Consider the following 17,690-nt stretch of genomic DNA (forward strand, 5'->3'; position numbering starts at 1 on the left):
AAGAACAAGCTAAGCCCTACGTTCTTAGAAGTTCCCAAAAGCATCACTGAATTACTTACTTGTTCATCAAAATTCCTTGATATCACTAAGAAATGGTCTCCTTAGGCTCCTTATGCTCTGTTTAATAAGACAGAAGAGTGTGTAAAGTGTTTTAGAAGTACTCCCATTTGAAATAATGTTTTTAAGCCAATTGCATTTTGTTATTGAAAGAGGTATGTTTCAGATAAATGGAAAATTAATTTATGTGGAACACCACCCTATCTGCACTACTTTATCCCCAGCAATATTATCTTTATGTAAGAACATGAAATTCATATTAAATTCAGGGCATGTGCACTAAGTGTCTGTTTATTGATTTCTTAATCACCGCTTACTAGGGCACTAGCTTTCCGACTACTGGCACAGAATCAAGACTGGCCAGCTGGTTTTCAATGCTGGGCCCAGATTCCTAGTCTTGGACCTATATGAGCTTGGGAAATCTGGGTAATCACTCTGTGTCTCAATTTCCCTTCCTGTTAAAATGAAAGAGCAATGTTTTCTCTGAACTTTGATAATACCATGTGGCGATCATTAGAATAATAATGTTAACACACTGGACTCTAGAAACGCATCTGGGTGGTAAGGGTGAGGAGAGAGAGAGAGGGCATCAGGTAACAGAGCACAGATCAAGCAGAAGTCATGTTAGACAGCTGCAGGGTCACATAGGTGACTAGTAGCAGAGATTGAAAGTCAGATAATTCAGGGAGGTTGTAGGTCAGGCAAGTTGTCAAGTCAGGTGATAAAGACAGGTAGGTTAAATAGGTTAATTGAATCTATTAAATAAATAGGTGAGGTAATTTCAGGTAAGTCAGACAGGTGGCAGACAAAGATGAGACAAACAGCTAAGAGGCAAGAAGAGGAGAGGGACAGGGATGGGAACACAGTTTGGGGGAAGGGAGATGAGGAGCGAGAGGAGATGTTAGTTAAGGGAGGTAAGAGGGGGCTCTGTAGCCTCAGGGTTGTCTCCCTTCATCCAAAGATGACCTGAGCAGATTATCGGAGTGAATGTGTTTTGGCATTTTGACTCTTCCTCTCTGAACTAGAAAATGGTTTATTTTCAGTTGTGAATCCCAACACACACCCTTTCCTTCATAAAATCTGGAGGTTTTGTATGTGAAGATGAAGTCAAGGTGTCAGTTACATAGTTGACAGCCTAGAAACCTCAGTGATAATCCTCCACAGACTTTCTGTGGCTAGAAATACACCTTTACCTCCTGTCATTTGACCTCTGAACAATTTTGGGGTCTAGAGGGCAGGTGGTATCATCTCCATTGACAGGTGAGCTCCCTTCTACATGGGAGGCATCAAGCGTCAGACCGCCTGGTCACGTTCTCAAGCTGTTCCCCAATCCCATCATGCTCTCAAGAAGCGCTTCCCCTCCTCCCAGGCCCTGGAGACTCAGTCTGCTTTCCTTGCTCTGAAAGTTGGCCCTACCCTTTCCCCACCCATCTTGTAGCACTGGCAACAGACTAGAATGGAAGCTCTCAGCTCTTCTTTTCCTTTTTGTACATGAAATAAGTATCTTTTGTTTTAATATTTTACAATCCTTTACTCTAGAGAGCCAATGAAGTATAAAAATAACTAACACATAGCATATATAGGTTTCAGAAATGCCATTGTGTCTATATAGCCTGTAAAAATGGGGTTGGGCTGGCTTTCTCACAGCCCCCATGGAAGTTTCCCAGGTTCTTGTTACAACTACCAGAGCTTCACCCCCGCTCCTAATAGCATTGGTCTCCCTGAGATTGGCTGTGGTTGTGGAAAGGAAAGAAATCAGTCAAGTTTGCAATATCTTGGAATGTATTGCTGACTCGTATTGTCGTCTAGGCATTATGGGACCAGGTTCATCAGGTTCACCTCAAAATAAACTGCGATGGAGTTTCCGCAATTTTTCCACAGCTCAGTCTGCATGTCTTGCTCTCCCCTATCATTAAGTTAACTCACATATGCAGTAAGTAATTAGGACAGGAGAGATGATATCCTACAAATGTGATCTCTACCCCTAATCTGCGAAGTTTTGTCCTTGGGAATTTTATCTTGTGCATATCTTGTGACATATGGCATCTGACCATTATTATTTAAGTAGTCTCATGTGGATTTTAGTGCTCTTACTGCTTGGTAGCAAGGATCTCACTAAAAAGAGACGTCTATATAATTCTCAATGTCCAGCATGGGTAGATGAAATGAACACCAGAACTGCACTAAATATACATGTCAAACAGGGGAAAGGGGAAAGAATCTAGTGCAAAGGATTAGACTGTCATATATTAAAAACGGAATGAAATAGTCACTGGGTATTCTTGTTTCTAGATAAGGAAATATAGAATATTATAATGCTATGGCAGTGCACAACCAGGACAACAGGAGACGTTAAGGGATGCAGGCCTGGGCATGTTTGAGATAGCCATTTTCTTTTTGGCCTTGGTCCCTTAAGCTGGGCTCCATTCCTAATTTACCCAATTTGGTTTGAATATTCTTTCCACCTTGCTTCTCTTCAGCCTTTCTTTTCTTGGCCCTTAGACTGTAGAGGAAATTGAAGCTTTGTAAAAAATTGGACACTATTAAACTACTAAGGAAAATATAAAAAGCATACTTTTCTTTGGAGAAATGAACAAAAGATATTTAACTCATCTGTGTTTAAAATTCAGAATAGAAAATATAAGCCTTACTAAAGCAGTTAAATAATAAGGGAAAGAGGTGGGGAAAGAGGAGAAAGAAATGATAAAAAGAAAGCAGGAGAGGAAGAGAGAGAAAGAGCTCTAGAGAGAGGGGGAGAGAGGAGAAGAGAGGGAAGGAAAAGAAATAGAAAAGAAGGTGAGAGATAGTGAAGGGGAGTAAGCCCAGAGAGGTATAGAGGGGGACAAGTCAAAATTAAGTTGTAGCTTTGGTACCAAAGATCTGGATTCTTTTTTTTTGTTTTGAGACAAGAGTCTTGCTCTTTTGCCCAGACTGGAATGTAGTGCATAGTCTTGGCTCACTGTTGCCTCAACCTCTCGGGCTCGAGCAATCCTCCCACCTTAGCCTCCTAAGAATCTGGGACTGCAGGTCCATGCCACCATGCCTAGCTAATTTTTCTATTATTTGTGGAGACAGAGTTTCACCATGTTGCCTAGGCTGGTCTTGAACTCTTGGGCTCAAGCTGTCTGCCTGCCTCAGCCTCCCATAGTGCTGGGATTACAGGTGTGAGCCACCATGCCTGACCACGATATGGATTTTTAAATCTACAAAAAACCTACATCAAATCTACTTTGTGATGAAATGTTGCAAGGATCTTCTGAGATCAGGAATGAGACTAGGATGGCTACTGTCACTACTTCTAGTCAACCTTGTACTGGAAGTCTTAGCTGGTGGAGTAAGGCAAGAAAAACAAATGTAAATTTAAAAAGAAAGTAGATTTACCATTCAGGATGGGCTTGATGGTTCATGCCTGTAATCCCAGCACTTTGGGAAGTTAAGGTGGGAGGATGACTTGAGCCCTGGAGTTCAAGACCAGCCTGGGCAACATAGCAAGACCCTGTCTCTACAAAAATAAAAATAATTAGCCAGGTGTGGGGATATGCACCTGTAGTCCCAGCTACTCCAAAGGCTGAGGTGGGAGGATTGCTTGCTTGAGCTTGGGAGGTCAAGGCTGCAGTGAGCTGTGGTTGTGCTACTGCACTGCAGCCAGGGTGACAGAGCAAGACCCTGTCTGGAAAAACAAAACAAAAACTTACTATACACGGATGGACATGATTTGTGTGCACAGAAAATCCAAAAGAAAATCCCAGAATGGGTTGGGTGCGGTGGCTCACGCCTGTAATCCCAGCACTTTGGGAGGCTGAGGTGGGTGGATCACCAGGTCAGGAGTTCGAGACCAGCCTGGCCAATATGGTGAAACCCTGTCTCTACAAAAAATACAAAAAAAATTAGCCAGGTGTGGTGGCGTGCGCCTGTAGTCCCAGCTACTCAGGACGCTGAGGCAGAAGAATCACCTGAACCCAGGAGGTGGAGGTTGTAGTGAGCAGAGATCATGCCACCACATTCCAGCCTGGGCAACAGAGTGAGACTCTATCTCCAAAAAAAAAGAAAAAAAGAAAGAAAAAGAAAATCTCAGAATGACTTTAGCAAGGACTATACAAAGTCGATATTCAAAAATTAATTGTATTTCTATATACAATACACACACAATAAAGAAAAATGGAAATCTACAAAATTATGTTTTACAGTAACAAGAAAAAACTTAAGATGCCCTTCTGAGCCTCATCAAGCGTGAAAGTAGGTATGCAGCAACAATAATACAATAAAAATAATAGCAGTAGCAGTAGAAACACCTGGGGTTTATTGAGCATCTGTAGTATGCCAGATATTGTTCTAAATGTTCACATGGACTTTTTCTTTTAACTTTTTAACAACCCTTTAATGGTTATTGTGAGGATTAAATAAAGTAATATATGTAAAACATTTAGCACATTGCCTTGCATATAATAAATTCTCAATAAACTTCAGCTGTATAAAAAAATCATTATTTTAGAGAGACTCATAGCCAAAGTTGTCAGTAGACCTAAGTAAGCTGCTGTTCATTTAGCTAAAGATTTATAGAATAAACAGTCCTGTATTAGTGCTGTTTTGAAATTTCAAATAGCTCATTAATTCATTTATTCATCCAGACACTGCTCTTGGGTCTAGGAATACAGTGGGTAAGCAAAATAGATAAAAATCCATACTCTAATGGAGTTTACAATTTAGTAGGGGAAACAGACATTCATCAAATGATATCATGGACTGTGGTATGAGGCTGAAAGTACAAGTATAAGGCATATGAGAGGATGAAAGCAGGAACCTGGTCTGGACTAGAGAATGAAAGAAGGCTTTGTGGCAAAAAATGTCCGTTGAGCTGGGTTCTGAAGGGTAAGTGGAACAGGGCAGGAATAGGAGAATCCTCTATGCAGAGAAAGCAGTCCATCTGAAGGGGTTAGGGTGGTGGATGGAAGGAGAGCTTGGTGTGTTGCAGGAACTGAAAAAAATGGCTGGAGTTCAGAGAATGAGGAGAGGGTTATTGAATGAGCTATGGCTACAAAGGAGGACAGAGGACAGGTCATCAGGGCCTTGGGAGTCTTGTTAAGGATTTTTGCAGTTATTCTAAGAAGAATGGAGTGCACTGCAGGGTTTTATGAAAAGAAATGATGTGATAGGTCCGTGTTTTGAAAATATTTCTGCATTGAGGAGGCTACTACTGTTGTCCAGGGAGATGTGAAAGTAGGTTAGGCTAGGGCACCATCAATAAAGGGAAGAATTAGTGGGTGTATCTGAGAGATGTGTAAGGGGTAGAATTGATGGGGCTTGGTATTAGTTTGGGTGTGGCAGGAGGGATGCTTCACTGATGCCTCCCTCATAGGATCTGACTTGCAGAACTGGATGACTCGGAGTGACTTTCACTGAGATGAGGACAGTCCTCATGGCAAAATAGCTTTACTAACTTTATATTGAAACTTGAGAAGGTATTAGAAGTATTTTTTTTCCTGTGAAAATTTGAATGGGGAAATAAATGACAGGTTCAAGACACTGATTTTGGAAACTTAAGATAAATATGTCTAATCCTGTTATCCCTTTGTTTTTCAAAAGATGTCAAATTGTTGTATATTTAGTCTTTTTTTTAAAGGGCAGGAATATGAAACTTATACATTCCTGATACATTTATACATTCTTTATACATTTAGAGCCAGTCTCCCTCCCTTTCCTAAGTCTGCCTCTTCAATCTGAAAAGCAGAGTGGATTCAGTACATAAATCTATGCGTTCAACTTCTTTTATCAGCCTCTTACATCTCCTCCTTAGGTCACCAAGTAGTTAGATGTAAGAAAATAATTTTGGAGTCGGAACATTACTGCCTTATCCAATGACTGTACAGACTAGGTGATATTAAGATTTAGCTGCTTTGAAGTTCTCTGCCTCTGGTTTGGAATATTTTTGGCAGGTATACTAGGGCCAGAAAAGACCTTCAGATATCTTGGTTAAAGCCTACATCAAATGCTGGTAGTGCTTGGAGTTGATTTGAACAAGCTCATAAGAAGGCCCTGGAGTTGACTCAGGTTCCCCAGGACTGATTGGAACTTTCTGATGGCATTCTCTCAAGGCAGGTTTGAGGCAGATAAGAGTTTGAACCTTCTTAACCCCCTGCTACTTTTGTATAGCAGAAACTATTCTATAGCACCCCTTAAAGGGAAGAGAAGCCACTGGTGGTATAGTCAGAGGGGAGTTTGAAATTAGAGGACAGTCCCACAGCTTGACCCTTTGCTTAGGTACAGGACTGGGGTGAGGGATGTGGCTGACTCTCTCTCTCTCTCTCTCTCTCTCTCTCTGTGTACATACCTCAGGTCAGGCAGTAAATTCTCTTTCTCACTCTTGCTGTCACACACACACACACACACACACACACACACACACACACACGGTCCTCTGCCTGTGCCTGTCTCTCTGTGTCATAGCTTAGCAGCCTCCTTAGTGTTGGGAAGAGGAACAGGGCTTCATGCATCGCCTAAGTTCCTGGCAGCTACCAGACTCTGAAGCCAGAGTGGAATTGGAGCATGGGAGCTCCTGTGGTTGGGTCTCCCCTCTCCCTCCCTCCATTCCCAGCTAGCAGCCTGACTCTACCCTTGTCTCTGTTCCCACAGCGTTCCACTTCGGTGAGCATCATGGGGTTTTCCAACACTCTGGAGATGGAATTGTCATCTACCAGGTTGGAGAGGGCCCTAGAGCCACAGATCCAGAGTGTGAGCAGCCTGACAGCTGGCGCTTCCCAAGCAGTACCAAGCCTGCTGAGTGCTCCCCCCAAAACAGTGTCCAGTCTGACAAGTGTTCAAAACCAGGCCATGCCCAGCCTGACAACCAGTCACCTACAGACTGTGCCCAGCCTCATGCGTAGCACATTCCAGTCCACGCCCAACTTGCTGAGTGACTCCCCCCAGGCTATGGCAAGCCTGGCAAGTGATCACTCTCAGGCTGGGCCCAGCCTAGTGTCTGGTCACACCCAGGCTGTGCCGAGTCTGGCAACTTGTCCTTTGCAGAGCATCCCTTCAGTGTCTGACATGCAGGCAGAAACCGGGTCCAGCTCCAGTTCTGGCCGAACTTCAGGGAGCCTGTGCCCTGGAGATGTGGCTGATCCCTCCCTGGGGAATGCTCTGTGTAAGGTAAGTCCTGGGGAGATGCCATTCAAACTTCCTTTGCTCAACAATGGGCAAAAGGTTGGCCACTAAGACCCTTGTTCTAACCTTAGCTTAACAGTCCTTTGACCACCAATGGCGACCATGTCTGAGTGCTTTGATTCTTGTTGACATTTCACTTTTGAAAGATGGAAAGTGAGGATTCCACTCGCTTCACTGACTCACTGGGACAAGGTCCCATAGCCCCTGGTCTGGATGCTCGCAAGGACTTGGCCATCCCCTCAGAACTGGAGGAGCCAATTAACCTCTCTGTGAAGAAACTTCCACTGGCGCCAGTGGTCAGCACATCTACAGCTCTGCAGCAGTACCAGAACCTAAAAGGTGAGACTCAGGCAGCCTGCCCTTCGTGTTGGCCACAGACTTGAGCAGATGGACTCAGCACTTCTAGGTGAGATAGAAGCCAGCAGACAAGCTCTAAGCTGGGGAAGCAGTGCATCTCTCTGAGGCTGAATTTACTTCTCTCCTCCGAAACTGTCTTAGTGACACCTGTTCTGCTTCCCTCACTGTGGCCATGGCTGATCTAGGCATGGCCAAGACTTATCCTGTTTGTAACACTCTCCATGCAAAAAAGTCCTGGGGGTCTACATTATTCATAGGGGGAAACAGAACTCAGCCCAGGAGGGCTAGCCTTGGCATCATGTTATGGGGAAAAGAGCATGTCTGACTTTGGAGTCTGACAGATAGAAGTTAGAAAAACCAGTTTTCTCTCCCTCTAATCCCAGATAAGAGACCTAACCTTTAACTGATTTCTTTCTCTCTAAATGGGGCTAATTGCACCTACTTCATAGGCTACTAGGACAAGTAACTGTAGTGAAATAATTTGATAACTTACTCTGAGTAGCAAGTGAGGATTTTCCTGGTAGCTGACAGTAATGTGGATTTGTGTTGTGCCTCGTAGTGAAGGGAATTTGGACCATTGGAGACTGGTTCTGATTTGCTTCTCAGCTTCCCACGCCCCTTCTCTAACCAGGCTAGGCTGTTTGTTCTTCTGTGGAAGGTGAGGGCTAGTTGGGAAGTCAGAAGCGACTCCCTAGTGATCATTTGGGACTTTTTCAGTTCAATGTATGATACATGTTTAATTTGTAATGATCAGTCTCTTTCCTATACATGTCATAAATGAAAATGAAAGAAACAGTTTTTCTCCTTTTCCTCCCACTGACTGAAAGACCAACTGAAAAATTATTGGTTCTTATTACACACAATAATGTAACTCTGCGTTTTATGCAGTAAAATTGAACTTTTTAGATCCTGCTTGCCCATGTACAGCAGAACCATGCCTGGTGCTGACCAGATGCTAGTTTCCTCCTTTTGCCCCACCACTGCCTCCTGCCCATCTCCATAGACTGCATACTCAGGGGAGGACTTCCTGGGAACCCCTTGTCCATGGAGTATGAGCTGGATTCTCAAGCAGTGCTGGAATCCCAGCACTTGGCTGAGAGGGCAGAGGCCAGACAAGAGGACTCCTTAGAGGAGGCAACAGCAGTGTGCTGAGAACAAGTGATTTCTGAGCTCATGTTGAAGGTGAGAAACTGCCCATCAGTACCTGACCCAACACTCACCTGTAGGCAGCCTCTGAGTGTTATTTGTGTTCATCTTTTTTAAAAGAAGGTGGCTTTCCTCCTTTCAAGAAGGAGATCCATGGTAGACTTGTCACCACTATGAATGACTATAGTATAGGTAACAACTGTATGACAGGTGTGTGGCCAAAGGTATGAATAACAGATATAAGTAGAAGGTGTGCATGACAGGGTTTGTTGTCACAAATGTGTGTCACAGGTATTTGTTTGTGTTTTGCCTTAGAGTGTGAGAATTTTGAACAAGGAATCCTAGAGCTGGATGCAAAACAGAACCAGAGCATCAGGTAACAGACTCCTGGTTAATCTCCCCTCCCACCCATGACTTCACGTCCTGAGATGTTGGCATAGGGAGGAAGCAACCTTGACGATTTAGTTGCAAGTGGAAGAAGTTTGTCTGCAACTGTCTTCTTCAACCCCGTGACCTTCAAGTGGATGTCTGGGATGGTTGTGGGAGGATGTCCTGGCTCCTGCACCATGAGGCATGCACTCTGGGTGCAGTTCTTGCATGTCAGGGAGCTCCCATCTTTGACTAGGAAGGACTACACCAAAGGGCTTCCCAGTGGCTGACAGGGCCTGACCATGCAGAGCTGGGCAGCAGGGCAGAATATGGACCTGTAGAGTCCCCATTCAGAGTCCAGGTCTGAGAGGATCTAGAGTAGCAATTCAGTTGGGGATTGTATTAGTCAGGGTTCTCTAGAGGAACAGAACTAGTAGGAGATATATATATATGAAGGGGAGTTTATATTAACTTACATGATCACAAGGTCCCACAATAGGCTGTCTGCAAGCTTGAGGAGCAAGGAAAGCTAGTCTGAGTCTCAAAACTGAAGAACTGAGTCCAATGTTTGAGGGCAGGAAGCGTCCAGCACAGGAGGAAGATGTAGCTGGGAAGCCAGGCCAGTTACCTCCTTTTCATGTTTTTCTGCCTGCTTTATATTTGCTGGCAGCTGATTAGATGGTGCCCACCCAGTTAAGGGTGGGTCTGCCTTCCCCAGCTCACTGATTCAAATGTTAATCTTCTTTGGCAACACCCTCACAGACACACCCAGGATCAATACTTTGTATCCTTCAATACAATCAAGTTGTCACTCAGTATTAACCATCACAGGGATCATGGATGTTTCTGACTTAGAGGTTGGGGCCAGAGGAGGATCCCAAGACCCCGGGATATCTGTCTTGCTGCAGAGCCTTCAATAGCGAGCCTAAGATTCCCTATGTGCGACTAGAGCGACTCAAGATCTGTGCTGGCTCCTCGGGAGAGATGCCCGTGTTCAAGCTGAAGCCACAGAAGAATGATCAGGATGGGAGCTTCCTGCTGATGATCGAGTGTGGCACTGAGTCCTCCAGCCTGTCCATTAAGGTACCACTTTCCTCTGCCTTGGCCTTAAACCCTGGCCCAGCCTAAGAGCTTATTCTTTCTGCTACTGCCAGAATTCTGGCTCTGGGACCTTTCCTGAGTCTCTGATAGGGCTGCAGCTTTGCCAGACATTGTTTCCTGCTTCAAAGGGCCTGTGAGATGCATATTAGGAGTGAGGTGTCCCAGCATTCATGGGGCTTGTTGGTGTGGGGTCCTGGAATAAGTGGCTCTCATAGTAGGTGCGCAGGGCCTGCCGGTCCCTCCCTCTCCTCCCCCAAGAGCTTGTTGGTGCTGTGCTCTGGCTCCCCAGACTTATTTCTTCCCCAAGGTCAGCCAGGACAGACTGTCTCAGGCCACCCAGGCCCCAGGTCTGGGGGGAAGAAAGGTCACTGTCACTTCTCTGGCTGGGCAGCGGCCACCAGAAGTGGAGGGCACATCTGAAGAACACAGACTCATTCCTCGAACTCCAGGAGCCAAGAAGGGCCCCCCAGCCCCAATAGAGAATGAGGACTTCTGTGCTGTTTGCCTCAATGGGGGAGAGTTACTGTGCTGTGACCGCTGCCCCAAAGTGTTCCATCTGTCCTGCCATGTGCCAGCCTTGCTCAGCTTTCCAGGGTGAGTCATGCCAGTCCAGGACCATCAGCTGGCTAGTAGGGTTACCTTCCAGGGATGATTATTCCAGGCCAGGCCTACAGAGCTCCCAGGATGGGCTTACTCCCCTCTTCTGGGCCTGCCTGAATTGCAGGTCTGTGAGTTGATGGGCTTGGGTGTCTTCTGCACACAGACAGGTGGATGCTTGACATTTGGTTGACTTCCCTTCCACCTCTTTACTCACCTTCCTCTTGCATGTGGATTTTGTGCCTATACTCCTACCCCAGCCTCCCCAACCCCTATTTTTCTAGATTCACTAAATTCTGAGTTACTGAATTTCTTCTAAGCCTGTGGCTAGGAAGCCATTCCTTACATGGCAAGGCCAGGGACTCAGTTTCCCACGTCATTGTCCCAATGCCTGCCCTAGGGCAGAAGGACAGGGAAGGGTGCTCTGGGCAATGTGTGGAGGCCTAATATGGCCTCACCTGCCCCTGCAGGGGAGAGTGGGTGTGTACCTTGTGCCGCAGCCTGACCCAGCCCGAGATGGAGTACGACTGTGAGAACGCCCGCTATAACCAGCCTGGAATGCGGGCATCTCCTGGCCTAAGCACATATGACCAGAAGGTAGGGAGGGGTCTTTGGAAACAAGGTTCCCTGCCCTTGGCAGCCCCCTTCTGCCTACAGGGTCTGAGGCCTTTCAGAGGGGATGAGGGGCTTTTCTGGATACCTTTCTTTGTGCTGTGCCTGACAACTTGGCCCAGGGGTGTTTGGATGATTTTCCTTCTCCTGGCAGTTTTCCTCTGGCTTGGGAGCCTGAGCTCTGCCTTAGTATGGCAACTGGTACCCTGTGAGACAGAGCCAGGGAGTTATCAGGGTCAGCATCTTTAGTTCATACTGAGATGAGGCCAGAACAAAGTGACTCTGTTGCCAATTCTGATTTTGCAGAAGTGTGAGAAGCTGGTATTGTCCTTGTGCTGCAATAACCTCAGCCTGCCCTTCCATGAACCTGTCAGCCCCCTGGTAAGGAAGGCCGCGCTGTTTCTGCCTGCTGCTGTTTCTTCTGCTCAGAGGGTTTAGACCATGGGGCAGGAGCATGGTGGTTCCCAGGCTGGGCTCAGAGCATGGCCACTGGAAGTAGTGACAGTAGTAGCTTGTGGATAGTCCAAGGGACTGTGGGGCCACGGCCATTTCAACCTCCCCACCCACAACTGCTGCTGTATCAGATCTGACTTGACAAGTGACACATTCCTCCTTTTCCCTTTTTCTTTTTCTTCTTTCTCCATCCTTTTTTTCCTGCTGCTTCTCATCATTCCTCCTCCTATTCTTTTTACTTATATTTCAACTCATTGTCCATTTCTTCTTCCTTCTTATCCATACCTCCATTTCTTCTCTCATCCCCATTTGCCTCCTTCTCCTCATGTCTCCTCCCACAAGGCCCGGCATTATTACCAGATTATCAAGAGGCCCATGGACCTGTCAATCATCCGGAGGAAGCTGCAAAAGAAGGACCCGGCTCACTATACCACCCCAGAGGAGGTGGTATCGGATGTGCACCTCATGTTCTGGAACTGTGCTAAGTTCAATTATGTATGTCTTGTCTGTTTTCCCTCTCTCCTATTTCCCTGCAACCCAGGACTGTCATGGGTGGGTAGGGGTAAGAGGTTAGGTTTGGTCTGGGCTGCCATGAGGACGGGGGAGCAGATTCCAGGGGCCTGCTGTGGTGGGTGTTTAAAGCTCTCTCCCACACTCAGGCCTCAGCATGGACTCAGGAAAAAGGGGAGGTACTAGTGACCGGCCATCTGTGGCTGCCTATTGGGGTCACTTCTGCCTTAAGAGCTACTACCAAACTAGTTATCCTGAGTCCTAGGGGAAAAAAAATGCCCAGTTCCAGACACCTCAGGAGACCCTGCCAGGCTTTGTGCTCTGGGTAGCTCTTGAGGGACCTGGAAGAGATGGACTAGTAGAAACAGGCTAGACCATCGTTGCTCTCCTTCTCCATCAGCCTGACTCAGAGGTTGCAGAGGCTGGCCGCTGCCTGGAAGTGTTCTTTGAGGGCTGGTTGAAGGAGATCTACCCAGAGAAACAGTTTGCCCAGCCAAGGCAGGAGGACTCAGACTCCGAAGAGGTGTCTAGTGAGAGTGGACGCTCCACTCCCCAGGGCTTCCCATGGCCTCCCTACGTGCAGGAGGGCATCCAACCCAAGAGGCGGCGACGACATATGGTAAAGAGTTTCTGCCATAGTGGCAGCAGGTGGGCGGGTGATCAGGCAAGCAGAAGGGCACCCAAGCAGCAACCTAAGGTGAAGCTGTTCAGGTGGTGCAAAAGACAGTGGTGACAGTGAATCCTCTCTTCCAGCCCCTTAGCCTGTGAGGAAGGCAGGGCAGTACAGGGCTCATCAATGCCAGTTACTCACGAGACTTGAAATTCAGAAAGGTACCTGCCTGCCCAGGGTAACCCCGCATTTAGCAGCAGACCAGGGCTGAGAAACCAGTTGTCCTAATAGCCAATTTAGTGCTGGTTACACTACACTGCGATTGTGATGCCCCTAAGAAGGGAATTACCTGGTCTCAGTGCCTGGTTTCTACTTGGATTTGAGGGAGAAAGGAAGAGATCTTTCTTAGCCCTTTGGTGTAGGTAAGGAAGGAGAGGTATTGCTTGCAGCACAGAGAGCTCCTCTGATCTTTGGGCTAGTCCCACCTGTGTAGACCAGAAACGTCCATTCAGGGCTGTTCAATTCCACAGAAATGTTTTGCCTGCCTCCCATGTGCCAGGGATTGACCAGCCATCCTCAGTTGCTTACCATACTCAGCATACAATGTTTAGTGGCTTCAGTAAGTTTTATTGCTGCATTCCTGTGGTAAAATAAAATACTTTGACCCTGCAGCACTGCAATCTTGACATAGCCTACGTTTGGCTATTTTAATATGTATTTTTCTTTCAGGATAATGAAAGAGCAAAGAAAATGTCATTTCGTCTGGCCAACAGCATCCCCCAGGTGTGAGAGCCAGAAGGAGACTGCGTACTCTGGCAGCTGTTTTCCCAGCCTGTTGACCATTCCTTCCCATCTTGCAGCTTATCCTCTTCAGAATGTGGGTGGTAGATGAGTCTCATTGAACTGTGTAGTGCTCTTCTTTGCCATTTGCATCTACAGCATTTATTTGGGAGCCGTAGTGCATCCACTACAGAGAAGATTACAGTAATAAACAGGAAAGAGGAAGGCATTCGTTATTATCAGAGTAATCGGATGTATGGGGTCCACTTGACAAGACCACACCTGGTCAGGCTTGGGAGGACCTACCTTCCTTGGTGAATTTTTTTCTGCCTAGGAAAGCAGACTTGTCTCACCTTTTATTGTCCAGGGTTCAGGAGCCATGTGTATACCTGAACTCCTCCTGGGCTCAGAAGTGAGTAAAAGAAGGGAGAGAGGTTTAGACATATGGCAGGACTGTGGTCCCTGGCCCAGCACAGCCAAAGATTGTCACTGTTTGCCTTTGCTTGTCCTGTCTGGACAGAGGCACCTGCTGTGTGCAGACTAGTGGAGGCTTCTAGAGGCCTTAGGTCTCAAATGGTGCCTATTTGGGTTCTAACGGTTTTCAGGGTATTTGTTTTACATACTCACTTTCCTGATGCTGACTTAGGTGGCTGCTGTGAAAATGCTGTGGCTGGTGTGACATTCTTGATTGAGCTAGGTGGCTGTGCAGAGACCACTTACATTTTCTGGTTCAGATTTCACTTGCACACTTAAAAAGATGTCCACTTGTAAGCCCGCCCTCTGTGCTCCTTACTCTGGGCTAATCGCGCTTCTTTAGTGTGAGAACCTGCCTTCCTAGAAGTGACTGTTGGTGCTTGTCAGTGGGCACACCCTTCATCATCCTCATTCAGAGGTCTGGATCTTGAGTTCTGCTTGTGAATACTGTGAAGCAGCTGCTGTCTGCTTCAGGTACAGAGTTCCATGGGTGGAGAGCGTAACCCACAACCAGCTCACTCCTCTGGGCCTCTCCCCCTGCTTAGAGATTCTAGTTCTCAACCTCTCCAAGTTCATGAGCCAAAGATCAGAAGTGAATCTTCTGACTAGCCTGCCCCCAGGCTGTCTACCACCCTGAAAAAGCTTTACTGGCAGCCCTTTTTGTTGGAGGTTAGAGAAGGCCTCAGGGACCAACAGGGGTCAGATCTAGACATTCCTGGGGGAAGTTTGTCTAAGGTGGACAGGGGAAAAATCAAGAGGCAAAAAGCCAGTGTCCTTTGGTGACCCTGAAGCAACTTCAGAGCCTTAGTTCTCCCAGAATGCAGAGAAAAGCATTCTGGAAGCCATGGGAACAGGAGCTCAAGGTTGCAGCCTGAATGGATCTGCATGGTTCTCGCCAGGTGTTTGTGAGGATACTGGAGGTCAGGCTACTTCCCAAGCAAGGGCTTGGTTGAGAAGGAACTCATTGCTCATACTGTTGGGGCAGCTCTGAACCTGGCATTTCAGTGGCCAGGGCCAGCTCTGAACCTGACATTTCAGTGGCCAGGGGCAGTTCTGAACCTGACATTTCAGTGGCCAGGACTGAGACAGCTCTCCTTGGTCCTGCCATCAAATGGCTAATTTCAGGGGAGTCTTAGGTCCTGGCTTTGGTTTTGTTAAGAGACACAGTTCAAGGAAGTTTTTATTTGTAGGGCCTTTGCTAATGAGCATTTTTTTTTTTAAATCAGAAAACATTTCTTCTCTCTTTGTGAGTTGATGGTATTGTCCATTTCCTTCTCTACCCAAGCTGAGAGATCATCTTCACTTCAAAGCAAACCATGCCCATTGGCTTGCCATTCTTTCAGCAGCACGTGCCATGTTCTCCTAAGCAGATAGGCTCCCATGATCCTGTTTTCTGGTTCAGAAACTAAGTCTTCAATGCTTTACCAGTCCAGCGATCTTTGGACTTAGGTTTCTGCCCTTTAAGACTCACATGACTTTCTGGTTTGGGGTCTGGCCATTTCCCTTTCAATGTTTGAATCTTGTTCTCTGTTTGGTTGGCTTGACAACATTCCCTCTGTTCTCGTGTCACTAATTCCTGCTCTAGGTCATCTTTCCTTTGTGCGGCCCACATTCCCACCATCCCTGTGAGCTTTATTGTACTTGGCGTTGGGCAGCTGGTGAGAGCTGTGATAGGCTCAGACCTGATCCTTCCTCAGGACCAACTGGAGACCACAAATTTAAAGCAGAAATGCCTGTTAAAAGCCGGCTTTCCTTATATCAGTGAGGCTCCCAGCTTGGGTGTGGCCTGCTGGGCTCAAGGATCAGCTTGCTGGGCTAGGGGGTCTTAGTAATGTGCTGGAGAGATACATGCTCCCTTCTCATCATGGAGAGCCTGCATGCAGAGAGGATCCCTTTAGACACCTGATCAGGGTTGGGTGGGTGGGGCTGAGGCCAAAGCCTATCACACCATCCCCACACTAGCTATCCCTTGGCACTGCCCTCGCCCTAGCTTTTCCTTTGGACCTAGCCACCAGTGTTTTGAGTCATGGTTTTGTTTTGTTTTTGCATGCAAAAACCAGAACATGACTTAGAAATTAAAAAAAAAATCCTTCTAGCCAAGTGACTACCTGAAGCCAAGTGACTACCTTGGCTCTTTGCTAACATTTGGGCTGATCCTGCTTTTGACTTATTCCCATAATAGCCCAGTTTTGAAGTCAGCCAAGTCCTTTGGTTATTGACAATATTATGCAATGGAAATACGGTGAGTTCTAGATTCTTATGGGACAGCATGCGGTCCTAGAGGAGAAATTAGCTTCTTGGGTGTGCTGAGAAATAAGACAGTAAAGTAGCTTCAGTTGATGGAAAGGAGGTTTTAGTTAAAAATTGGTACAGGATTTTTAAATTTTATTTTATTTTTTGGCTGGGCATGGTGGCTCACACCTGTAATCCCAGCACTTTGGGAGGCCGAGGTGGGTGGATCACCTGAAGACAGGAGTTTGAGATCAGCCTGGCCAATATAGTGAAACCCTGTCTCTACTAAAAATACAAATATCAGCCAGGTGTGATGGTACGCACCTATAATCCCAGCTACTCAGGAGGCTGAGGCAGGAGAATTGCTTGAACCTGGAAGGCGGAGGTTATAGTGAGCTGAGATTGCGACGCTGCACTCCAGCCTGGGCGAGAGAATGAGACTCCGTCTTGGAAAAAAAAATTGGTTCAGGATGAACTGCAGAGCACTCTTCCACAGAACATGGGTAGGTTAGCCCTGCCTGACGTCCAGCAATTGCTAACTATACACCTTGCCTGCCTCTAGTACCCCTACCTGAGTGGCAGCCACCAGACACTCCATAGGCTCTGTTCACGGCGGGTCCTGCCATCCATTCCGGCACACTCTGGCTCTCTGCCTCTACCCATTTCTAGCAACAGCTCCTTGCCTGGCTCCTAAGACTGTGGCGCCTCCTTGTTTGTTCCTGGGCTCTGTTCTGCTCCCTCTCTCACTCCATGGGGTCACTTAGAGTCTTCCTTTCTGACCTCCTGAACTGAGAGCCTTTGCTCCTGGATTGCCACCTCCTGGGCTTCCTCTTCTCCCTCCGTCAGTACTGCCAAAATTGCCCTGCTCCTTTAGTCCATTTCCATGACCTCGGCCCTCTCTCTCCTCTCCTTGCCTTTCAGCTTTCTCCTGGACTCCTTTCTCTCCCCAGCCTGAACCCAGAGCCTATCACACACTGATGTTTTTATCAACATCCTGAACTTTCTCATCCCCTTCAACTTTTTTTTTTTGAGATGGAGTCTTGCTCTGTCTCCAGGCTGGAGTGCAGTGACGCAAGCTCGGTTCACTGCAACCTCCGCCTCCTGGGTTCAAGCGATTCTTCCGCGTCAGCCTCCTGAGTAGCTGGGACCACAGGCGTGTGCCACCACGCTTGGCTAATTTTTTTTTTTTTGTATTTTTAGTAGAGATGGGGTTTCACCAAGTTGGCCAGGA

General features: G+C 46.8%; 1 protein-coding gene across 6 annotated transcripts in view; it reads left to right on the forward strand.

Annotated features, from left to right (window-relative positions):
- TRIM66 (tripartite motif containing 66) overlaps positions 1-17,467 on the forward strand; it is a 66,975-nt gene extending 49,508 nt beyond the window's left edge. For all 6 annotated transcript variants that reach the window (XM_064365198.1, XM_021675133.2, XM_021675135.2 and 3 more), the window contains 10 exons: positions 6,688-7,203; positions 7,365-7,557; positions 9,037-9,097; positions 9,999-10,173; positions 10,499-10,785; positions 11,259-11,385; positions 11,707-11,781; positions 12,196-12,348; positions 12,764-12,982; positions 13,703-17,467. In XM_064365198.1, coding sequence (XP_064221268.1) covers positions 6,688-7,203; positions 7,365-7,557; positions 9,037-9,097; positions 9,999-10,173; positions 10,499-10,785; positions 11,259-11,385; positions 11,707-11,781; positions 12,196-12,348; positions 12,764-12,982; positions 13,703-13,762 — 1,866 coding nt within the window. In that variant the 3' untranslated portion in view covers positions 13,763-17,467. The remainder of the gene's footprint in view (positions 1-6,687; positions 7,204-7,364; positions 7,558-9,036; positions 9,098-9,998; positions 10,174-10,498; positions 10,786-11,258; positions 11,386-11,706; positions 11,782-12,195; positions 12,349-12,763; positions 12,983-13,702) is intronic.
- Positions 17,468-17,690: the final 223 nt, after the last annotated feature.

This window comes from Aotus nancymaae, unplaced genomic scaffold (genome assembly GCF_030222135.1).
Source record: "Aotus nancymaae isolate 86718 unplaced genomic scaffold, 86718_ANA_hifiasm-v0.15.2.pri h1tg000059l, whole genome shotgun sequence".
NCBI lineage: Eukaryota > Metazoa > Chordata > Mammalia > Primates > Aotidae > Aotus > Aotus nancymaae.